The sequence below is a fragment of the Nicotiana attenuata genome, unplaced genomic scaffold (genome assembly GCF_001879085.1).
Source record: "Nicotiana attenuata strain UT unplaced genomic scaffold, NIATTr2, whole genome shotgun sequence".
NCBI classification, from domain to species: Eukaryota; Viridiplantae; Streptophyta; class Magnoliopsida; order Solanales; family Solanaceae; genus Nicotiana; species Nicotiana attenuata.
Window position 1 is genome coordinate 35409 of NW_017670363.1, and position 25439 is coordinate 60847.

The 25439-nt window shown below is 34.7% G+C and overlaps 2 protein-coding genes across 2 annotated transcripts; one reads left to right on the top strand and one right to left on the bottom strand.

Annotated features, from left to right (window-relative positions):
• Window positions 1-9083: 9083 nt before the first annotated feature.
• LOC109238380 lies at window positions 9084-21391 on the top strand. The gene is made up of 18 exons (XM_019404813.1): window positions 9084-9301; window positions 9388-9484; window positions 9588-9641; window positions 10101-10156; window positions 10288-10321; window positions 11837-11909; window positions 13079-13170; window positions 13864-13938; window positions 15319-15410; window positions 15814-15943; window positions 16059-16148; window positions 16487-16552; window positions 16850-16941; window positions 17886-17951; window positions 18048-18114; window positions 19210-19298; window positions 19617-19743; window positions 20503-21391. The coding sequence occupies exons 1-18, from the start codon at window positions 9144-9146 to the stop codon at window positions 20599-20601; spliced, it is 1557 nt and encodes a 518-aa protein (XP_019260358.1). The 5' UTR covers window positions 9084-9143; the 3' UTR covers window positions 20602-21391.
• Window positions 21392-21830: 439 nt separating this feature from the next.
• Window positions 21831-24792, bottom strand: LOC109238378 (feruloyl CoA ortho-hydroxylase 1). Its single transcript, XM_019404811.1, has 3 exons — window positions 24220-24792; window positions 22901-23243; window positions 21831-22190 (listed from the first exon to the last, which is right to left on the bottom strand). Exons 1-3 carry the CDS (start codon window positions 24735-24737, stop codon window positions 21939-21941), a joined length of 1113 nt encoding a protein of 370 aa, XP_019260356.1. The 5' UTR covers window positions 24738-24792; the 3' UTR covers window positions 21831-21938.
• Between the last annotated feature and the right edge of the window lie 647 nt (window positions 24793-25439).

A 25439-nucleotide genomic window follows, 5' to 3' on the forward strand; every position in this document is an offset into this window, starting at 1 on the left:
TTACCTGAATGAGGGCCTTTTTAAGCTAAATGTAATAGCAGTTCCTATCAATAAAGTTAATGTTTCTTCTTACTTACTTGAGTCAAACACTTTATGGCATTCACGCTTAGGTCATGTCAACTTCAAAACATTGCAAAAAATGATAAATTTAGAAGTATTGCCAAAATTTGATTGCATTAATTCCAAATGTCAAATATGTGTGGAATCAAAGTATGCTAAGCATCCTTATAAGTCCGTTGAAAGGAATTCAAGTCCTTTAGACTTAATTCACACAGATATTTGCGACATGAATTCAACACCATCTCGCGGTGGGAAAAAGTATTTTATTACTTTTATTGACGATAGCACGAGATATTGCTATGTTTATTTACTTAATAGTAAAGATGAGGCAATTGATGCTTTATAGCAATACAAGAGTGAAGTTGAAACACAACTAAACAAAAAGATCAAAATGATAAGAAGTGATAGGGGTGCCGAATATGAATCTCCTTTTGAAGAAGTATGTTTGGAAAATGGCATTATTCACCAAACAACTGCCCCTTACTCTCCACAATCTAATGGAATTGCGGAGAGAAAGAATCGAACGTTGAAAGAGATGATGAATGTGTTGTTGATAAGTTCAGGTTTACCACAGAACTTGTGAGGGGAAGCTATACTTACAGCTAACCGAATAATCAACCGTGTACCTCATAGTAAAACACAGTCCATTCCCTATGAAAAATGAAAAGGAAGGAAGCCCAACTTGAAATACTTCAAAGTGTGGGGGTGTTTAGCTAAGGTACAAGTTCCTAAACCTAAAAGGGTTAAGATAGGTCCAAAAACGGTTGATTGTGTATTTATTGGATATGTAACCAATAGCAAGGCATATCGTTTTCTGGTTCATAAGTCAGAAAATCCTGAGATTCACATTAATACGATAATAGAATCAGATAATGCTGAATTCTTTGAAACTATTTATCCGTATAAAAAGGAAAGTGAAGTGACCTACCAAAAGTCAAAACGACCTCGGGAGGAAATAACAGATGGTATGCCTAATGAGGAAAATCCGAGAAGAAGTAAACGTCAACGGACATCTACTTCATTCGGTCAAGATTTTCTGACTTTCCTGCTAGAAAATGAGCCTCGTACCTTCAAGGAAGCAATGTCTTCCTCAGAAGCACAATATTGGAAAGAAGCTGTCAATAGTGAAATAGAATCCATATTGAGCAACCATACCTGGGAATTGGTTGATCTTCCTCCAGGTAACAAAACATTGGGTTCTAAATGGATTTTCAAGAAGAAAATGAAAGACGATGGTACTATTGACAAATACAAGGCAAGACTTGTTGTCAAAGGATTTAGACAGCGAGAAGGTCTTGACTATTTTGACACATACTCGCCGGTAACAAGAATTACATCCATTCGGATGCTAATAGCGTTAGCCGCCTTGTATGGTCTTCAAATCCATCAAATGGATGTAAAAACAGCCTTCTTAAATGGTGATCTAGAGGAAGAAATTTACATGAACCAACCTGAAGGGTTTGTGGTTCCGGGAAAAGAAAAGAAGGTGTGTCGACTTGTTAAGTCCCTTTATGGACTAAAACAAGCACCCAAGCAATGGCATGCGAAATTTGACCAAACAATGTTGTCAAATGGCTTTAAGATTAATGAATGTGATAAATGTGTTTACATTAAGAACGTTCCAAATCATATAGTCATTGTTTGCTTATATGTTGATGATATGCTAATAATGAGCAAAGACATTGTCGACATTCAAGCTACTAAGCGTATGCTTGTTAGTAAGTTTGATATGAAAGACTTAGGAGTTGCCGATGTAATTCTAGGAATTAAAATCCAGAGGACTCCTCAGGGTCTAGCTTTGTCTCAATCACATTACGTGAAAATGGTACTTGAAAAATTCAAACACTTGGAATTTAGAAGTGCAAGAACTCCAATTGACTTAAATCATCATCTTATAAAGAATAAAGGTGAAAGTACGTCTCAATTGGAGTATGCTCGTGTGTTGGGAAGCTTAATGTACATCATGAACTGTACACGACCTGATATAGCTTGTGCAATAAGTAAACTTAGTCGATTCACAAGTAATCCCAACAAACATCACTGGGTGGCAATGAAACGAGTTCTAGGATATTTGGAATATACCCAAGACTACGCTTTGCACTACAATAAATATCCTGCGGTTATCGAAGGATATAGTGATGCAAATTGGATAACCGGCTCAACAGAAACAAAGTCCACAAGTGGATATATTTTTACTGTTGGTGGAGGAGCAGTATCTTGGAAGTCTTCCAAACAGACGTGCATCGCTCGCTCTACAATGGAATCAGAGTTTATAGCTTTGGATAAAGCCGGTGAAGAAGCTGAATGGCTTCGAAATTTCTTAGAAGACATTCCGTTCTGGCCAAAACCTTTGGCTCCTATTTGCATACATTTGCGATAGTGAGGCTGCAATAGGACGGGCAGGGAGCGTTATGTATAACGGAAAGTCTCGTCATATACGACGAAGACATAACACCGTTAGACAACTACTTTCCAGTGGAATTATCAATATTGATTATGTAAGGTCAAAGGATAATGTGGCGGATCCGCTTACAAAAGGCTTAACTAGAGAGGGAGTTGAGAATCATTTAAGGGAATGGGACTATGGCCGAGGACAAGTCAACATGGCGGTAACTCTACCTAGAATTTTGGATGTTCCGAGATCTAGGTTCAAGGAGCTCAAACAAAGTTGTGATTGACCGGTTCAACATTGTCAAAGTATAATCTTTGGTCCCTTCTCGTGATGAAGACAATGTTCAGTAACAAGGATAGAACTTTACACGTTCTTTAATGATTACCTAAGTTTGATGTGGTATTTATCAAATAGTGTCAATCTAAAGGATTACACGTTTAGGAATCACCTATGTAAGTGCGAAGTGGAAGCCGCTTCAATGAGAATTCTGTAAGGCCAATTCTCTACGCACTTATGAAACCAGGCGGTGTTAATGGCTGAAACGAACACAACAATGAGAACCAAAAGACGGTTAAGGGTTGGTTGTGTGACATATGGTTGTCTAGGTATACACTAAAGTTCGACGGTTCAAAGATATCAAATCTACCGATTGACCGAGTATACCCGACATATGTTCACTACGGAAAGTTCAAAGGGAGGGAAACCTACTTATCCAGATGCAATTAATCCTTACTTGCAAATCACACAACTTTCATCTATGATCATTCTTGTTACAACCATTCCCATTCATGTGGGGGATTGTTGGACTTTAAAGCATTGGGCTTCAAAGACTTTAAGCATTGGGCTTTAAAGTCTACGAGTGTGAATTGGAAATGGTGGAAATTAAAATGGAGGGAAATGAAAATTTGAATGAAGTGAGCTTTTGTCTTGAACTTTGTCCCTCATTGGTGAGGGACAACTACATTTGTGTGTATATATATAGAATCACTTCTTAAAGCTCTTAAAAGGAGTTGAATAGAATGAACCCTCGCGCCGTCGCCGCTCGCTCGCTCGGCTCGGCTTTGGATTTGGATTTGGATTTGGATTTGTCAAATGATCGATCGATAAGATTATTTTTGGACAAATTTATTTAATTAATTATTTAATAATTAATTAAATGTCAGTTAGTTAGCCGCTGTCCGGGCGTGACTGCGGTAGGACCGCGCCAGAACACTGCTGCAGATTCAGAAGGCCACTCTGGCCGCGGTCCTGGCGTAACCGCGGTAGGACCGCGGCAGGACGCGCAAACTTCTGAACAGACACCTTTTCCAGAACAAATATCACACCTCTTCCAATAATTGCCTCTAAATTCTGATGCATGACTTCGTTTTTAACACACTGAAAAACTACAAAACTTCCTTCTTTCTGAAAATACTGCATTCTAATTCGCAGTCTCTCTCTCTCTCAAATTCGTAAGTGTGATTTTGCTCCGTTTTTTGAGTTCGTTGGTATCCTGCAGTTTGTATTGCCACTGTTGCAGGAAGGTTTATTCCGTTTCATCCTGGGAGGATTTAATCCATTACCTTGGCAACGTGTGAGGGGGTTAAAATTCCTTAAGGACGCACAAGCAAATTGTGGACTCGGAATATTTCTTATTCTTTACTGTTTTCCAGTTTCTTTTATTCTTCTAACAGTTTTTTGATTTTGTGTTTTAACACAGTAGCGAATCACATTCTCTACCAAAGGCAGCTAAAACTGAGAAATTTTACTATGTGAGTCACATAACCAACATTACTTATGTGAGTCTAGCTCATTTATTGACAAGTGGACTCGTATCCTTACTTATTTATTTTAACGCATAAATTAAAAAAGGCAATATTTAAGTCTATTCTTTTTTCTAATTAGAGGCTTAAATGATGGACAATAAAAGAAAATTAAAATAAGAAAAGATCTCTTTCATTATATTATTAGATATACTCATTCATTAAAAAAACTTTTTTATTGAAAATATTCATTTTAGGATCCAAGTAAAAATTAATGGCACAAGAAATCTCTATATCTGCAAAATTTATACGCATCGTATCTTGAGCTATTCAACCAAAGAGAATATTAATAAATATTTTATATGATAGGTGAGAGAAAGTAGAAAATTAGAAATGTAAACTTGTAATATTCAATTAAAAAGTACTCATTAGTTGATCACAGTTTAAATAATAAAACTTGTAATTTCACCAAGAAACTTAGTCAAAGTTTTAAAAAATCTTAACGAGTCATTCACCAACTTCTAGTTTATCCTCTAACCTTGTAATGTTGATTTTTCTCAAATTAGAGTAGCCATAAATTAGTTCAATAATATGAAGTAAAGACAATCTAGGCATGCAAAATCTTTTATCAAAGAGTAGACAGTAATTGTTGATCCTGGAGAGATTGTTTTTTTCCCTTTTATTGTCCATCATTTAAGCCTCTAATTAGGAAAAGAATAGATTTAAATATTGTTTTTTTTAGTTTATGCTTTAAAATAAGTAAGTAGTGTTGGACTTTAAAGGCATTGGGCTTCAAAGACTTTAAGCATTGGGCTTTAAAGTATAAGAGTGTGAATTGGAAATGGTGGGAAATGAAAATTTGAATGAAGTGAGCTTTTGACTTGCACTTTGTCCCTCATTGGTGAGGGACAACTACATTTTTGTGCTTATATATAGAATCACTTCTTAAAGCTCTTAAAAGGAGTTGAAGAGAATGATCCCTCGCGCCGTCGTCGCTCGGCTTCGGCTTCGGCTTCGGCTTCGGATTTGTCAAATGATCGATAAGATTATTTTTGGACAAAATTTATTTAATTAAGGATAGTCTGGCCGCGGTCCTGGCGTAACCGCGGTAGGACCGCGTCAGAATCCTGCTGCAGATTCAGAGGGCCACTCTGGCCGCGGTCCTGGCGTAACCGCGGCAGGTCGCGTAAACTTCTGAAAAGGCACCTTTTCCAGAACAAACATCACACCTCTTCCAATAATTGCCTATAAATTCTGAGGCATAGCTTCGTTTTTAACACACCAAAAACATTACAGAACTTCCTTCTTTCTGAAAATACTGCATTCTAATTCGCAGTCTCTCTCTCTCAAATTCGTATGTGTGATTTTGCTCCGTTCTTTAAGTTCGTTGGTATCCTGCAGTTTGTATTGCCATTGTTGCGGGAAGGTTTATTCCGTTTCATCCTGGGAGGATTTAATCCATTACCTTGGCAACGTGTGAGGGGGTTAAAATTCCTTAAGGACACACAAGCAAATTGTGGACTCGGAATATTTCTTATTCTTTACTGTTTTTCCAGTTTCTTTTATTCTTCTAATAGTTTTCTGATTTACTGTTTTAACACAGTAGCGGACAACAAGTAGGGATATGAGTCCACTTGTCAAGAAATGAACTAGACTCATATAAGTAATGTTAGTTATGTGACTTACATAGTGAAATTTCTCGCTAAAACCAACTGCGATCTCATGCTAAGTTGAAGTTAGACTCTAATTGGATGTTTTCCTTTTATAAACTCAGACATATATATTAGTTTGTGATGTTCGAAGGATCGATGTATATCTTCCATTCATTTTGAGAAAGATGAAACTGACATATAGCTTACTGATTAAAAATTTATCAATAGCTTATAACTTGATTAAATGTTATATTTTGAGAAGATTTCCATAATTTGCTTCCAGCTTCCCTCCCTAGGGAAAAATTGCAGCTACTTAACCAGTGAACCAACACAGCAAATCTAACCATGGGTTCACAAAGGTAATATTTAGACAAATTATATGAATTATACACATAATATACACAAATTTTGTCGAAGACCACGGATTCATGTGAACCCTTCTGTACACTGTAAATCCGCCCCTGCTTATATAGACAACAATAAACGTGCTTTCACCTTGAGCTTTCCTTCCAGTACTTTTTTCACGGCAAGAAAATGTCTTCAGGTAAATACTTACCCGTAGCGTTTACATCAAACAAATTCAACTTATCATGATTAAGTGATTTATGTAGTGAAGATATATATTAATTAAAAATAATTAAGTTATAGAAATGTATATGCAAACACATGTTATGCATCTATTCGCTTGATATAAACACCGAGTACAGATAAATATTTACATTTCTTTTTGTAGAAATGACACCATGCAGCCACTCTAAAGGGCTGCTATTTAGGAATTAGTTAATGCGTCATTAATTTCAGTTTTTCAGTTTAAATTTTCAGGACAAAAATGTCATGAGTTGTCGTGAAGTTAAGATTTTTAATTTAAAATTTTAGGACAAAGTAAGTACTGGCTAATCTCTAAATAGCATCCCCGAGAATGGCTACCTGTGCACTTGCCCCTTTTTTTTGTGAAAATTACACTGGGTAGCCACTTTTAAGCATGGTGTTTAAAATATATCAACAATTTACAATGTATTTAAAGATTAGCCACTTTCGCTCAAACTCCAGGACACGACGTCCTAGAGTTTAAACCTCAAAATTCAAGCTTCAGGACATCGTATCCTAAAGTTCGAAATTTTGTCCAGAAATTCGAATCTTATGTCCTGAAGTTTAAATTGGTAGTTCAGAAATTTAGGGCACTTAGTCCTGAATTTTAAATTAGCAGCTAAAAAATTCAGGACACTAAGTTTTGAATTTCCAAATTCAGGATACTTAGTCCTAAAGTTTGGGTGAATTGGCTAATCTTTAAATACATTGTAAATTACGAATATATTTTAAATAGCGGACTTAAAAGTGACGTGAAAATAGCACGGGCTAGACAATTTTCGGACTGGTAATTGAAAAATAGCCAGCGTTTGCAAAGTCATTGAAAAATAGCCACTATTTTGCTGCAACACGAAAAGTTCCAGCATAATATACTGGAGATTGGTGCACTTGTGTATGCACTTCCAGCTTATTATGCTGAAACTCCAACATACAGAAAGTTCCATCATAATATACTGAAGATTGGAGCATCTGTGTATGAACTTACAACATATTATGGAAGTCCGGTATATTATACTGGAAGTCCGGTATATTATACTGGAAGTCCGGTATATTATGCTGGAAGTCCGGTATATTATGCTGGAAGTTTGGTATATTATACTGGAACTCCGGTATAATATATTGGAAGTCCAATATGTTATACTGGACCTCCGGTATATTATGCTAGAATATTTTCCGGATTTTGACCAATGTTTTCGTTCAAATTTATCTTTACATGAAAAGTGGATAAATTTCGATTAATTTTGAAACTGTGGCTATTTTTCAATTACCACTTATAAATCTGGCTATTTTTGAATTTCTCCCAAAAGTGACTATTGTTGCAGTTCGCCCTTCTTTTTTAGCTTTGGGCCTTTGGCCCATCCAATTTCGTACCAATTATTGTTGTGGCCTTCATGTTGTTGCATTTCTTCTCTTCTAGAGCATACAAGGGAAGATGAAATTCCAAAATTCTCATCTTGAATATTCCCAAATATCAAAAAATTATGTTTCACTTGGGAACTAGAAGTGATAATATATAATGATATTACGTTGACTTACAATAATAGATAGCTCTTTATGGCAAGATTGACATAGTAGTTTGAAAAATATAATAATAATTAATAGGGAAACTACCAGCTATGTCCATTTATAAGTAGTTCATTACAAAAATTGGTCAATTCATAAAATATTACTAATATTAGCCAATTAGCTATTTGTAGCAAGAAAATATCAAAATTTTGCTTTCTTTTGCGTAGGTGTTATTAGAATAGATTAGGTACATCTTAAGGAGCTTGAATCTCAGTTTTGGGATGATTTGGTGAAGTTTTGAGGTGGTTTGAATTGAAAATTCGAAGTAAAAACTTAACATGAAAAAATGATATGTGTATCACACTGTGTATCATTTGTGTATCACACATGTATTATTTATGTATATTGTGTATCACATGTATATCCATGTATACATGTGTGTGAGATACATGTGTAATACATGTTTGATACATGTTTCGCAGAAGAATTTTTTGAACTCGATTTAATTGCGAATTTTGTTACAAAACCAGTCCAAATCACCTCCAATCTTCCTCAAATTTTGTACATTGACTTATCTATATATTTTCAATGAATTTCAACTATACCCATTGAAAAAGTTCCTTTTTTGCTTTGATTTTTGGAATATTGTATTTTTTTTTTGTATTTCATCACTTTATTTGCTACCTCATCCAAGAAATTTCCTTTCTGTCTTGCATCTAATGTTGCTAATCACGCTTAAAAATATGAAAGGTGATTTTTGCATGTTGTTCTTTGAGAGAAAGAACCTTATTTATTTGGGTTTTTAATTTTTATATATGATTGACTAATTTTGGTAAATCTATGACTAATGGCTAGTGGTTGGTAAGTTGAGACTTATTTGGGACTTTTGTGTAAGTTTCCCTAATTAATAACCTATTATATGAACGTTCCGTTAGATTTACTTAGATGAATATTATTTTTTGCATGATTTTTGTTATTCAAGGGGTTTAAGTGTTTGATTTTTTTAATAATATAAAGATGATTGTTTTATTTAAGAGATATCTATCATATGAGAGATTTAAGGGATTGATTTACAAATTCATTTAGTTGAATTTTATACTACTTAGGAGTAATTTGCTCAGAAAAAACTAATGCGCAGTCGTGTTATGATAAAAAATATGACGGCTCAATCACAGCCGTAAAAAAATCACGTGGGAAAATAAAATGACCTTGAAGCGGGAAAAATCCACCATTTTTTCGCTGCACTTTGCTCTCTCACTCGCCCTTCTCTTCTCCACTGAATTTATATTCGTTTTACAGATTATGGAGAAATACTTGGCTCCTTCAGATCTCTCTTCCATAAACCCTAAAGCCAGTAAAAGGTAACTCCTTCTTCTTTTTATTTATTTTTTAAATTTGGTGAAATTTGTAAAATAGAATAAAAAGGCATACTTTTTCTTAATATTAGGTCACAATGGAAGAGAAGTCTAGTGGAATTAAATGGAAAATTTGATCGAAAGTACCAGCATGATGTATCTGGATTACTTATGCAATCTTATTCAGAGGTCAGTTATGTGTCTGTGTGCGTGCGTGTTTTTTTCTTTCAATTTTGATTATTGTGTTTTCGTTTCTCAATTAATGTTAATTTTTTTTTGGTTAATTTTTAAGGTTATGGCGTTACCTCATACTTATCACATCAATGGAGCACCTTGTCAAACACATGTACTGTTAATCTATGCCTTTCTTATTAGTTTTTTCTTGTTCAATTTGTTGCTAAACTGTTCTAATTTTATCATCATGTATAATATTTGAGAAAAATAAGATCAATTTTTTCCTTGTTCGAACTAAATTTCATGAGTTTTAATTAGGAAACCTAGCTACGTTACACAAATTACTCCTTATGTCCCGAAGTTTAAGAAAAAAGAAAGATTATTGATACTTGTGGTCTAAAACAAGTCATAAATATTTTGTAGCTATGAATTATCTCATTGAGGGTAAAATTAAAAGATTAAAGTTAAATTATTTCTCAATACAGAAAAGCATCATTCTTTTTTAAATGAAAGTGCACCACATAAATTGGGTCGGAGGGAGTATTAGTGTTGACTTTGACGCCTTTTTCTTTTTTAAATGTTAATAATCTCTAATAAGGTCTTCGTCATTTGTTCTTATGCGAGCTTCCAGGTGAACTGGTTTCTTGGTGGTGCTGGTTCTGACTATAGTCAAAATCCGTCGGGCGGGTACTGTCTTCTTTTGATTTGTTTTCATTTATTTGGTTGTTTAATTTATGAAGCAATTAAATTATTACTTGTGTCCGAGTCTTGTCTTGTTAATGGCTCTTCTCTTGATTTCATTTTCCTTTTGCTTCCAGACAGGGTATCTCAGCTTTGGAATTTGATAAAAAGGTAATTACTGGATTATTAATCTCTTGAACTTGATCTGAAGTCCCTCAAGTTTGTTGTGTTCTTCCTTGTTTTGGAACTATTTGGCTGCTATATTTTTTGCTTTATCTCATGGCCTTGTTTTATTCTTCCAGTAGATGCTTTTTAAGTATGCTGCTATCTTGCATAGAATTTCAATTTCCGTCTCATTTCCATCTAATTACTTGGGAATTCAGATTAACTGTAAAAAATGGCAAAAGAGAAGCTTCTTGTATTCTCATGCATACTCAACAAAACTGAGAGAACACAGCTTGTTCCTACAGGCTGTACAATTTTGAAAGTTGAAACAGTAACAAGATTTTTTTTTCTCAGTCTATATCATGCCAGATAGAATAACCTCCTCTCAAGCAGTTGGGCCTGTAAATCAGTGTTCCCCATATCAATCCGATTTAGGCAGAAATGGCAGGCATGAAAGTTAGAACATTGTGTTGGCTAAAGAGAAGTAAGATATGGTTTCAGAATGTTCTTCATCATACGTTGTGAATCCAAATGAGGTGTTAGATCAACGTAATTGTGTATTCCTGCTACAAGCTAGAGAGGTGAATAGTTTTATGCTAGTTATTAAATAGTTCAGTCAGTATTATTGATTCTATAAGAATGAAATACATAAAACTGTTTAGCTGTCTCAGTTACATGGCAAACTCAACCTTGATTGCTGAGTCTGATGAGGATTCAACATAATTCGGCCACTTAGTTGTGTTGGTATGTGCCCCTGAAGGTCCATTATCCATACTGCTAAGCCAACACATCATCTGTTTGCTTCTTGAAGACTAGTCATTGTCTATTACAATTTTGTTTTACAATTATAGAATCTGTTTGCTGTCTTCAAACAGTTCTACTTAACCTGTCTTCCCTTCCCCTAATAATAAGCAACAGGAACTTAACGAACTTGCAGTTAGAGTTCTTGTTGTACTTTATTCCTTTTGCTGCTTGAGCAACACTCAGCATGCCTTTTCTTCCTTCAAGATACCTTTTGTACTGGAAGATGCCTATTACTGGGATTTAATGGTGATTGCTGGCGGTTTTAAGAAGTTCTTGTGAATTTCTTATAAACGGAAGATAGTAAACATGGGGAGCTGTGGCTCGGGCAGAATTGGTAAGAGCACGGGAAGACCATGACAGTTAGCTGCTTCTGAGTAGGACAGCCTAATAAGAAAGAAGAAAGGAGGTTGTGTGTGAAAGATGATGAGAAACTGTTAGATGTTATTAAGTTCACAGTATTTTCAACAGGGGAGACTTAGAGAACCATAAACTTCATTATGGATTTCTCCACCTCCTTAAATATTTTACTGTTGCATACTTGTTTTCTTAAGGAACTATCAAGGGAAGAGGTTTCTTTTTCATAACCGTAGACAAACTTATAATTTATGCATGGTTTAGGATTACCTTATTCTATGCCTGTCAGTCTCTTCTCTTAAATTAAGTATCCCCTTCTGTTCTTCAGTTCCTCATATTTTATTGCATCTTCATTTTTGGCAGGGCGTATATCTAGCATCAGTGACTAAATCAGGTTGCTTAACTGTGCATGACTACGAGAGTCTCCATTGTGATGGTAAGATACAAGTTTCTTCATCATGTGTATTTGACTATTTGTTCTTAAATATGTGTCCCTGGAGAATTTATTGTATAACCATTCTGATCAGTGATCATATTTAATGGGGTTGAGTGAACACAAGACTCTTTTAGTTTGATAAGTCTGTAGGAGTTGTCTGGGCTTTACCAAGTTGGGCATTATCTACTAGCCAATTTTAGTGGTATACAGTATGAACATGCATATTAAAAACATTGCTAGATTAGAATAGGTTAAGCTGAAAAAGCTTTAACCTATGATATAAGACATGCATTTTGATGTGTAAATGTTGTTTAACTCTGGAATATGTGAAGAATACAACAACAACAACATACCTAGTATAAACCCATAAGTGGGGTCTGGGAGGGTAGTGTGTACGCAGACCTTACCCCTACCATGTGAATGTAGAGAGGTTTTTATCGAAGACCCTCAGCTCAAGGACAAAATATATGAAGAAGAGAGATAGAAAAAGTTAGTGTTTACTCATCCGCAGTATTCCAATACATAAAAGAAAAAGGAAGGAAGAAGAAGATCACTTTATCAATCTTTATGGATCCTACAAGTAAGTTAGGAGAGAGTTTCTTTGGACGGGCTATTATAAGACTAGATACTTTTTATGTACTTGTGTCTGCACTGAAGTCTTGGACATATTCTTCTTTTGAGTTACACCCATTTCCTGCTAAAATTTTTGTAGCACACTAATGTTAATTGGAAGCAAGACAATCCCTTGCAATTATCCACAAGATCATACTTTTCACTTGCTATCAAATTCATATTTTATGCTCACATTTACTGATGAGTAAAACCAACTTTTTACCTTTATTATATTGTGATTATTTATGCATAAGCATATTTCTGTGGGGTAGGCGTTCCTAAGAAATTTATTCAATACTGGAATTCCAAGTATGAGAAAGATCTTTTGAAACTTAATTCAGCCTCCACATATTGAGTTGGCTAATGAAACAGGATAAATTTTTCCCCTAAACAATCTGCCTCAAGTGCAGATGTCGAGAATATCTGTTCCCTTTCCACGATAAGATCATGGATATTGATAGATCAAACTAGACAACCACTGCATGCTTTGCCTTTGATGTAGTTTATTGTTGAGCTACTTCTTACACAATGTTGTGGAATTTGAACACTTCATATAGGTTCAAAAGAGGATGAAACAAAGCAGTTGCTGCACATTTCTACTGGTCAACAACTTGATGTTGTTCGATGGAATGTTTCCAATCAAGATGAGGTTTGAGCACTTTCCCACTGCAAGATTTTATGCATCGGAAAAGTTAAATCGTTCTTCAGATTCTGATAGCTTAAATATCATGATTTGATGTTAATATTTGAACAGTAGCAGTGGACGAATTACCAAGATTCTTGGTAGGAAAGCTAAGAACATAATAGCAGTCTCAGTAAAACGTAGGAAAAAAAAAACCCAAAAGGTGAATAGAAAGCCCCAAATTATAATTCCTTAGGCCCTTAGTAAAATAATGCTAAATTTCAAGGAATACCCTTTAGTTAAGTCTATGTTACATGAACTCTTTGTTTTTCAGATGTAAGTTGCACAGCCATGATGTGGTTATTAGTAATTCGTATGGGTCTTTAAACGACACCAAAGACCTGCTAAAACTAAAGATATGTGTGTTAGTTTCATACACCAATGCGATTGTTACGACCTAGTCCATGTACCTAAATCAAGCGTAGAAATGCGTTAAAGAACGCCTAAAACTTCAAAACACATTTGATATTTGGGTTCAACAGAGTCTTTTTTTGTCCGCTTTGGACCACATAAATTCTCTGTAGCTGATAGTGAACTTTCCCTTTTAAGGCCTGTTTTTCTGTTTCTTCAAATTGATCAGCTTTTTCATCTTGTTCTAGCTGGAATGTATGACTTCTAGTTGGACTTTAGAATTAATATTTTTTATTTTTTCATAATCAGGTTGCAAGCACATCTATGAAAAGTTCTGAAGTATGTATATTTGACATTGGCTATGTATCCTCAGAACCTGTTGAAGTAAGTACCATCTTCCGTTTCACTAGAGTTTCAAACAATTACATTTTGTAATGTGAAGTCGCTTCCTCCTTCATAGTTATCTACATTTGATTAGCCACAGGGCCCAAAAGTGCTGATGAAGTAGTTAACTCATAATCATTGAAGCTTATTAACATAAAGTGGGTCTCACTGCACAAATAATGTGAAACTGAAAAGGCAATAACTTTGTGGTTTTCTATTTGGTGAAGAGTGCCTGGTTTTTTTCCCCTTNTACCCCCCCCCCCCCCCCCCCCCCTTTTTTTTTTTGGTCACTCGTAGTAATGCGAGCAGAAAATACAACTCGTGTCTACTGTTGTTCTACTTTTGGTGTAAAGGAAAACTTTTAGAAGAACATGGGTCTATTTTTGATGTTTTAGATTCCTTGTGAGAAGACCAAGGATTAGGAGTCCCTTTTCCTCTCCTATGTAATTATGGGTGACTCCACAGTTTTTGTGTAGTCCTTATATTAATATACAATATGTTACCTTCTCAAAAAAAAAAAAAAAGAATTTGTCTGTCAATTTATTAACTTGGCACATCTATGAGAAAAATAGAAGAAGTGGCTGGATTTCAATTTGATACCCTTTTCCTGTGTTCCAGGTTTAAGTCAAATTGAATTTACAAAGGAACATTTCTGTTATCTAAGCTCATCAGTTCAGAAGGCTCTGAATCCCCGTTGTCGGGAGAAATTAATTTACTTTACGAACCGTAGTTTGACAATTGGAAGTATGTCTCTAATTTTCTCCTATCAAGATGTGAACTGATAAAATTGTAGGTTACTGAACTTTTACTTAGGACATGAACCTGGACATGTATAATCAGTTGTGTCATCTAGAGCTGGATCAACCAATTCTTTTCAAACTTTTACTGTGTCATTTGCAAATAAGTACTTCAACTATAAATAAGGTTGATAAAGGATCTTCAAGAACCTAGATATCGTATTGGTACTAGTGTGTCTTTGAAGTCAGTCCATTGTTTGCAAGGAAATTCAGTATAGCCCAGTCTGAAGGAGCTGAGGATGAGTGAAAGCTGAAAAGTTATTTGTTTATGATGGTTAAACTGACACAGATATGTAATACCGCAAGATTCTATGTCAAGTATGCAGAAACTTTATTAAAAAGTTTGCACGGAACTCCCTGTTCATATAGATGCATTATTATGTAGATATCTTCCATGTGCCTAATTTTTTCAGCAAACACAAGGAGCAAGTGTTGCGGCTGGCTTATTTCTTGTGCTTATAGTACTTTTTGATCTTTAAAGTTTTTTTTCCTGCTAAAATTTGTTAGAAAAAGAAAAAAAGTAGTTGTCCTTGTTAACATCCAGAATTTTCTTTTTCTTTTGCCTTTGTTATAATTTGTGTAGGTGTTAAGGAAAAGGCCGACTATCTCTGTTCATGGATATAATGTTCATAAAGGTTTCTCTGATATAGCATTTTGTTCCAATGATGATTCAAGGTTAGCTAAATAGCCTTCTTTTAGCAGTTATTTCACTCTAGTAGATGTGTTTCTAAATTAACATTTAAGAGACAATGCTAAAGATGAACATAACTTTGGAGAACCAGTACTAAAGCTAGGAAATAATGATGGAACTTCTTTATTGAGGCTTGAAGACCTTTCTTTGTTCTAACTTACTTTAAAGTAAGGCTAAGTTGGGTAAATCATCATTTTCTGTTAATTTTACATAATTTTTGAGGATGTACAACCTTAAACTATGTTTTCGTAACATGTAATTTATGTTTTATCTTTTCTCATTTTGAGTATAATTATTTAGTAGAGTTTTAGGTTTGTAGTTTCCTAACGAAAAAATTTCCGAATTTTTTCTAGGCCCTTTTGAATAATAATATGTTTGCTTCATCAGGTTACTTGCTTCTGATGTTTCTGGTGTAATAAATATATGGGACAGAAGAGCGAGTGATCTTCCATGTCTTGAGCTAGCAACCAATTCCAGTAGTCCTCTTAACAGTATCAAGTTGAATGCTGACGATCAGGTTACTCTTAAGTTTTAATTTTTTTTTGCCATCAATAACTTTATAGCCTTGGAAAAGTAATTCTTCTTTTCTTCTTCCCAAGACTGTACCATCTCATTGTTTTCTCTTCTCAAAGGTTATTTTTGGAGCTAGCAAGCAGGGGATCATCTACATGTGGGATATTCGTGGTGGAAGATCGTCTACAGCTTTCCAAAATAACAAAGTGGTACTAGTATTCTGTAAATATTTCTTAATGCTAGGCTGCCAATTAGCTCACGGTAGAGCATGTAGGAAAATAGTTTATTGCTTTCTTGTCCATGTAGATCTAAATAGTTGACTAGTAGAATATCCAATGCTCCTTTTTTCTTCCATTGTAAGTTCTCATCTCTTTGTAGTTACTAACTTTAGTTGATCGAAAGAGAAAAGGACCTCTGGTGGTTGATGTCATGTGAGTTATATTTATGCTATCAATAAGTAGAACACAAGAAATTATATGATCTAGGGTTTCCGATGACTTGGGTAACTTCTTAATAGTGTCTAATATAGAGCTTTCTGGTTTTCCAGGTAAGTTATTCTCCTATTACAGCAGTGAAAATAGCATCTGAGTTAGAGAAAATTGTTTCTTTGAAGGTATGTTAACTTTTAAGTCATGTTAGTTAGCCATTGACTTTTTTCACAACTAAAGTGGCGTTATCTACTCTCTCCAATTTCACGAATATATTGTAATTTGTGATTCTTCTTGTTCTTGGTATACTTTTGGTCATGCCAAGTAGGGCATTGAGCTAGTACGTAACATGTCTAAAGCACAGATATAGATCAGTTGCAGACAATCCTAATTATCTATTTTTCAGATATTCTTATCTATAGCTTTTCCCATAATTCCCGTACACTTTTTATTACTATCTTATTCTCGACATCACTGTACAGGCTCAGTCAAATATAGTTTCCAAGGAAATACACTCCATTGATATAAATCCATCTTGCCAATATCAACTGGCATTTCATCTTGACGATGGTTGGTAAGTTGGAGAGAAAATGCATAGCCTTTTATTTGTTTATTTCTTGATGTATTTGTCAATCCAGTGTGTTCAATTATACATTGTTTTTTACAGATGTGCCCCCTGTAGGTTAGAAGCTTTGTGTTGGTTCTCCTCTCTTTCTTTCTTCTGTATCTATAATCAGAATAGATGAGTAAATTGCTGGAAAGAGAAATCATACTGTAAAAGAAGCAAACTAAAATGTATTGATAAACATTTATATGAATCTATGTTACCACTGTATAGAAGGCCTGGCATATATAATCAGCGACTCCTTACTAGGGGGGAACATGTAGTTTCTTTCTTGGTCTAGTTATTGAATTTTATAAACTTGTAGTATTTCCATTTTAGCAAATTTTCAGATAATATACAGCTTTCATTTATGTATGTTTCTGGTGATGAATGATGGTATGCTAAAACTCATCTGTGAGAACTGATAGCTGTTTATATGCAAAAAAAATGTAGTGCACGATGTACTGATGGAAATCTTAATGTACCTTGAGCTCATTTGCCATTTGCCGAATTTTATGTTTTCACCTCTGCTATGCACATGAAACTCATCTAGAAAGGGTCTGCCGGACTCATGGCTGTTTTCTCAGAATAAAACACCCAACATAGGACCTGTACCTGATTAGATTGCCATACTGCATGCTTCTGCTAATTTTACCAGATCATTTTTGCTGGACAAACCCTTGTACTTGTCGTATCAAGCAGCCATGAATATCCCATACACTAAAGTTTGAAAATTTCTGTCTCAACATATACTTGGGTGCAACATTTGTTCCTTGGTCCTCATTTTTAGCTATTACTATCAATAACCAAATGTGACATACTACAACAATTTCACGCTTACTTGTTTTACGATTAATAGACATATCACTCCTTATACTTGTTAGATAAGTGTTATTGTTTTTGGGTTTCTACAGGTCAGGTGTTTTGGATGTCCATAGTTTGAAAGTCACACATATTCATTGCCCCCCTCCACCCTGGTTGTGAGTACAAGGGCTTCCTTAGTTCATACTATTTCTAACTGGAGATTTTGTTAATAACCTTTGACTTACATTTATTTGTCTTCTTCCTGAGCATAGGGATGACTTCAATGATTTGACTAACTTACATTGCTTACGGAAACCTTCATGGCTACCAGCGTATTCGGTAAGCTTAATCCTCCTGCTGCACATATTCAGTTCCACTCGAGTTGTATTTGTGCACAGGATATTCATTTTTGTTGAGCTGATTTTTAAGAAGCTATTGCATCCAAAGTAGTGGTTTCTTTTATCTCTACTCATATGATATAACAACCTGAAAAGAATTTATATGATATACCAATGTTTTGATCTCATAGAAAACTTGGCCATGCGAGATATTTGTATGGAGAGCGGTTGTCTCTAGTTTATTATCTTTTGAAAGTTGAATGAATGGAGTGGAATCAGTTGGCCTTTCTATTTTCTAGCGGAGTACTCATCGGTATTTTTATATAGTGTGTAATGCATTTAACAGGATATCCTTTTGCATCACTAAGTACTAGAGTTAAAAAAAAGTGAATAAAATAAGAAAACTCATGAGAGTAGCAGGAGATAAATTGTTAGTTTTTTTTTTTTTTTTTGCCTTTTTCAGTTTAGTTTTTTTAAAACTTCAATGGCTGATTGTTTTCTTTTGATTACCCGAACATGCTGATATCTTGATCACCTCTAGGTTGATAAAATCATGATAAGAAATGGCGGAATGCCGATAAAACTATCTTGATTGCTTCTCTAATGCGGATGAAAGAAATTGACCTGTTTTACTTGACTGCAATAAACCAACATTGATACCATTAGAAACCTATAATCTTGGTAGCTAGTTGAATTTTGCATGACGAAACTAGGGGGAAAATACTGATATCTGGGGTAGGTTTATAGCTTAATGAGTTGTTTCTATGTGTCTATAAGCCCTGTTTCAGACGCTGTTTTACAATGATGTCCATCATCCTTTTAATTCTTTTATTCTTGCTTCTTTTTGGGTGGCCTCTAGGGGGGATAGAGGAAAAGGGAGAGTGCTTTATGAAGACTGTTTGGAGATGTCACATGCTGTTCTTTTTTTGCATGGAACATAAACCTCTGAGAGTTTATTTGAAGTGAAATTGACAGTCTGGTTGTTATATGCTGCTTTCACTTCTTTAATGTTTGATTTACATGTATGTTTGCTTCAAATAGAATGTTTTGCTGCAATGTGAGATCTAATGTTCTACTGAAGTTGCTTTTGCTGCAGACTTATGTGGTTGGATCATTATCAAGTAACGGGCTCTATCTGTTGGATTTCTATCCAGATCATAGCTCCCCTTGCCATGTGGATTTCAAGTAAGTTTCAGTTTTCTTTTCAGGATCATCTCTTTCCTTTGACATAATTGCATTAGATGGCCATAGTGTGGAATGTTTTGATTTTCTGTTTTTACTCTCAACGTACTTGATGCTGACCTTTACATATGATTGCTTTGATGTCCATAGTGGACTGTTTTGATTTTATATTTTTACTTTCAACGTACTTGATGCAGATTTTAACATATGATTGCTTTTGTGTCTTCGATTCTTAACTGGCCAACTTGACAAAATTTGGGGGACTCAATGTTTTTCATTTTGCTTTGAGAATACAAGCTTATATGGGCATTCTTCTTATAGTGAGGAGATGCAAGAGCTTTGCGGAGTAAAGAGCCAGCATAAGCAAAATCAGTTCATTACAACATCTGAAGGTGTTACTGCATGTATTGCTCATCCCTTGACTGGAACCATTTTGGTCGGAACTAAGGTCTGTATTCTGCGGATTCACCTTACTTGATGGACCTAATTTGCTGGTTATGCTCAAAATACTTCCATATACATATAAGAAGCCTTTGTACCTCATGTCTTTGTAACGTACTCCTTTTGTCCCAATTTGTATTACATGAATTCTATGGTATGTTACAGAATGTTTTACGTCATGCCATTTATAATGTATTATATTTATATATATATACCTTTTTCACAAGTTTCAAGAACTTCAAATAATTAAGTTGTCAAATTTGATGTTATGTTTCCTCTATCAGCAGCCTTTCTTCATTTTTATTTTAATATTTTTTTCTACTGCTTTATGTAATATACAAGTCACAGTAATATTTAAAAAAAAACTAGCGTGCTACTGGCCACCCAATGCAGCAGGTAAGGGGCAGTTGGCTGTAGAGTCTAGTCCTACTAACTCTATTTTGGATCATCCTGTTTAGATGCAGTTGCTTTGGAGGCAGCCGTGCCCTTAACTCTGCTTTGTCTGCCACGAATATAAGTTATTTTGAGACTCATTTTGGAGGGGATTTTGATTTTGAAAAGAAGTAAATAGAATTCGAAATGCTTGTAGTCTCTGGAAACCTCTTATAGTCATTGTCTTATTTATTGCTTATATAATTTGAGTGCTGTTAAGATATTGCATATTTCGAAACAGCATTCTGGAAAAAATGTAATTATATGAGCACACATACCAATTTGATGCTAATTTTCTGTTCTAACAAGTCATTACTTCCCCCTATGGATGCAGCATTCGTCGCTTTTGGTGATTTCACAAACAGGAGGCAAGTCATTTCAAGGAGCATATGATTCTCCTAGCCTTGAAGGCAATCCCCGAAGCACCAGCTAAATCTTGCTTGCATGCTCATACACACATCTACCAAACTAGAATTGTTTGTAACAAGTGCAGCAGGAAAATTGACGGTGCATCAGCTTTAGACAATGTCTGAAGTTTGTGTTAAATGCAAGGTCTCTAACCACATATACTGTGGACGTGTATGAAGGAGTGCTTAGAGGGGCAGGCAAAAATTGTTCCAGTTTCTTTATGACTGAAAACAAAGAGTTATTACCGGAACATATTATCCGATCTAAATGATTTGCTGAAGTTGAAAGGATCTCTGCAATCCTTGAGCAAGTGAAGGAGGTGAAAGAAATCTAGCCTTCAAGTTTATGCTTGTGGTGGCGTACTCTTTCCTTCAACAGTTCAATCTTGTCCAACTCTTTTCATACCTGGCGTTGAAATGAAAAATCCTTTGGGCATATGATACAATGTTAATTTTAGCACAAGTTTACTCCTGTTCAAATTTGTTTACCAATTCCTGTAGGGATGGATGTAGTAAGTCAGCAGTGGGTGCAGGATTGAACTATATATATAGTTAAACAATTTAGCAAGAAATATATTCTTACGAATATCTATACCAACTGACTTAAAATATTGTTTACCAATATCCACACCGGGGGTCTAGCATTAGGAAAGTGTGGAGGTCGAGAATTAGGTTTGTAGGTTAGGAGGTAGCTGAGCATTTTTTTTCTACTTCGTACCGGTGTGAGGTTAGTCCGATAGGGTTGTCTTAAACTGCTAGTTATTAATGTTGTGTTCTCACTAGTCTTTTGTTTTTCATAGTGCCGGGCCTTATTTATTGGCTGCTGTTATTGCTTTTCATCTATTTTCTGGTTCTTATGGTGTTTTTATTATTTCTATGATTTCTGTTGATAGTATTGATGTAATGTCTCTTTTCGTTTTCTTGGGCTGAGGGTCTTTTGGAAACAACGTTTCTATTCCTTCGGGGTAGGGGTAAGGTCTGCGTGCACACTACCCTCCTAGACCCCACTTGTGGGATTTTACTGGGTTGTTGTTGAGTTGGGGGTCTATCGGAAACAGGCTCTCTACCTTCACAAAGGTAGAAGTAAGGTCTGCGTACATCTTATCCCAGACCCCATTTGGTGGGATTTTACTGAGTATGTTGTTGTTGTTGTATATTCATTCATTATTGTGCTTTAGCAGCCTGCAGTTTCCAGAAGTCACGCCATTCTAAATATTCGAAATAATTACACACTCCTGCTTATGGTGGTTTTAGAAAACAGGAATGAATATAGCAATTTATTACACGTCAACTTGACAAGAACTCAAAAAGATTACAACAACAATTATTTATTTCAGTTATTTGAACCCAAGAAACATGCAACTTAAGCAGAATTATTCTGAGCAAAATCAAGAGAATTCTTTCCTTCATGAGCTTTTCCAAAAAAGTTTTGCATGTAATCACCAAACAAGACTTCTTTGTAATGAGCAAAACCATCAATTTCCACAAGCTGAGGCAATGGACCTATCTTTTCACTTGGCTTTGGTGTAGTAAATAATGGAACTGAAACTCTTGATTCTGAACTTGTTGTACGAACTCTATGTTCAGCACTTTTATATCTACCATTGCTTAATATCTAAATCCAAATCCAAAAATAAATAAATAAGTAAATAGTTAGGAAAAAAAATTTAAAATGTAAAAAATATTAGGGTCTATTTGCTTTGATCACGTAAAATTCAGCACACATTATATAATGGGATATTTTCACTTTTAATGTGCGCCAGAAACTATTTACATTCTATAATTGGTTCTCGGAGCATGATTTATAGTGTGTTTGGTATGGCAGAAGTCATCTTTTATGAAATGTTTCCGATGTTGGTTGGCGAGCAAAAAATATTTTATAGAAAATATATATTAATTAAAGATTAATCATTGTACTAGCAAATCATATAGCATTTTGATAACTCTTTTAATTTGAGTACTAAAGATTAATAATAATATCTAAGCGTTAGAGCAAGTAATATGAAGTTAAAACTTAAAAGTCAAGATAGTTGCCCTCATAAGTGAGGTAAGTCAATTTTTTCTTGTTTGACGGAAATTACAATGTGTCAACCAAAATATACCAGACTTTTTCGTGAAAAATATTTTCTTGGAAAATAACTACCGTTATACCAACGGACGTAGTTAATTTGACATATTTAGTGATCGTGAGCTATGTTGCACAAATTCTCCATAATGCTGCCGCACCTATGTCGGATTTTCCAAAATACACTACTTTTGGAGGATTCGACACGCACCTGACAATATTTTCGGAGAGTCCGAGCAACATAGATGGTGAGTACTTACTTGCATGGTATCTCCAACATTGATAACCAAAGCACCAGGAATAGGAGGAATTTCTATCCACTCATCTTTTCCTTCTTTTACATCTTCTTCAAGTTTAACATATAAACCACCAATTCCATCTTGTAGTAAAACAGTTAAAGTTCCCATATCTGAATGACGTCCAACTCCAACTGTTAGCTCTGGATTAGGACAAGTTGGATAAAAATTCATGTTAACCATTTTAAGTCCTGTTAATGATTCAAATTTTGTGTCATCTAGTGTTGCTCCAAGGTTTCCAAATAGTATCTCCAATAGTTGCCTCACCATTTTTGTTGATGATTTCAAGTATTCAAGAGCCACTTCCCTGTAATTTTGAGAAAAAGATTTAAAAAGAGAATGTATAGACATATATTTGATATGGTTCAACTTATATACACTAAAAAAAAAAAGGTTGTTCGTGCACAAGATATCCTGTATTCATGCGGGGTCCATGAAAGATCACACTTCAAGGGGTGTGATGTAGATAGCCAACAGTGGCGAAGCCAGAATTTTCACCGAGGGGTGTCAACTATAAAAAAAATAGATACTAGGGAAGTCAACGTATAGTAAGTATACATAAAACATAAAAATTTATCTAGCAGTACAATATAATGTTCCGGCTAAGGGGTGTCGATTGACACCCCTTGGTTGAATGTGGCTCCGCCACTGTAGACAACCTACCCCAATGTATGCATTAGTGGCTGCTTTCACGGCTCGAACACGTGAACTATAGGTCACACGGAGACAACTTGACCGTTGCTCTAAGACTCTCCTTCAACTTATATACACTGACAATATAATTTTTTTACTCTATCAGTTGTAGCAGGTTGTATATTGTTGATTTCCCATATAGATTTGGTATGAGGTTATTGGACTTTTTATATGGTTTTGGGCATCTTTATTTCATGAGCTAACTTTTTGTCAGAACACATTTTATACTTAATGACAGTATAAAGAATTTTTACACTACGTATGAAAATTTATCTGTTATAGTTGATTGTGTACCTTATTTTCTAGGTAACTAATTTCACCTATTACAAATAATTCCTGACAATTATTCCTTTCATGATCGATCTGATACATTATAACGTTCTTTTTCACAGTTAGTATAAAAGAGTTAGACTTTTTTCGTTATACTAAAAAAGTTATGTGCATGAAGTAGTGAAGCTAAAAGAGAAAGTGTTGCTCCCTATGTCGAACTTCCGACACGAATTCAAATATAGTCGAGCTAGCTCAATACAAATACCGAACATCAAATGAAAAATAGAAAAAATAAAAGAGAAAGTGAAGAAGCTTCTTACTTGCATTCATTTGGCCATTGAGAAAGTGCTTCATTATCATTAGTATAAATCATACTAACATAATCTTTCCATTCCAAAGCCATTTCCATTTCAGGTACAAAACTAGTTCCATATTTTACTAAAGGACTTGGACTTAATCCTTTAAGATAAATAGCTTTTTTCTCAGGTGGTTGAGAAAAAAACTTATGTGCTACATTTTTAAGTAATTCCAATAATTCCAAATTAATACCATGATTTATCACTTGAAAAAAACCAAGTGTTTCAGCTGCAATTGAAATATCTCTCACCACTTGATCATTTTCAGGTCCATTTAATTTTGATAAATCAATGGCAACCAATTCTTGATATTTTTGTTGGATTCTTGAATTGATAATTTTCTTATCAATTCTTTCATTTGGTGGTTGAATGTATCTTTTTGGTACAATTTTAATGCCATTGTCTACAAGTCCCTTTACTCCATTACCCTTTTGGACCACAAAATCATATAAGAAATTCCCATCATCAAAACTTGGGGCCATATTCTTGATAAAAGAAAAGTTTAAATTTGCTTTTGTTTTTTGGGTTGTAATTGAAGATTTTGTGATTTTCAATGAGGAATTTTGAACAAATTTATAGTAAAGGTTTTTGGTTATACTGAAATGTAAGATCATAAGGTCAAGTTTAATTATATATTCAGAAGGCAAGATTTAGGACTTGAAGTTGTTAAGATACTATCAGTTGCACATAAAAATATATATAATGGAATTAATGTAGAAGATCTTTGATTCTTTATCATAAGGAAAAGATTGTACCCTTGTTTGAATTAGTTGAACACCAAAAAAATATATACAATCAAACCTCTCTATAACAATCTCATTTTTTCCTATATTTCTTGGCTACTATAGTGAAGTGTTGTTATAGAAAATATATACTATAACATAATATAAAAATCGGTTCTAAGAAAAACTTGACTTTTATAGTGAATGATTATTATATAGGGATGTTGTTATAGGGAAACCTGGCTGTATTGAATATTTTAGAAGACACTACCTCTTTGATTTCTTATTAGACAAAAACAAGATTCTAACCTTGTATGTGCACTGACGGGATTAGGAGTGGCAAACGGACGAGTCGGGTCGAATATGGTTCGGGTTGAAACGGGTAATGAAAAAACGGATAAATTATCCGATCCTACCCATATTTAATACGAATAAAAAACGGGTTAACCGGCGGATAATATG

Bases quoted from the DNA above. Each gene is read 5' to 3' on its own strand.
- LOC109238378 (XM_019404811.1), bottom strand. From the start codon at position 24,737: ATGGCCCCAAGTTTTGATGATGGGAATTTCTTATATGATTTTGTGGTC. The intron at 23,244-24,219 runs GTAAGAAGCTTC...TCAAAATTACAG, and splicing joins CAATGGCCAAATGAATGCAA to GGAAGTGGCTCTTGAATACT. The intron at 22,191-22,900 runs GTAAGTACTCAC...ATTTGGATTTAG, and splicing joins ATGTTGGAGATACCATGCAA to ATATTAAGCAATGGTAGATA.
- LOC109238380 (XM_019404813.1), top strand. From the start codon at position 9,144: ATGACCTTGAAGCGGGAAAAATCCACCATTTTTTCGCTGCACTTTGCT. The intron at 10,322-11,836 runs GTAATTACTGGA...CATTTTTGGCAG, and splicing joins CTTTGGAATTTGATAAAAAG to GGCGTATATCTAGCATCAGT. The intron at 16,553-16,849 runs GTATGTTAACTT...ATCACTGTACAG, and splicing joins AGAAAATTGTTTCTTTGAAG to GCTCAGTCAAATATAGTTTC.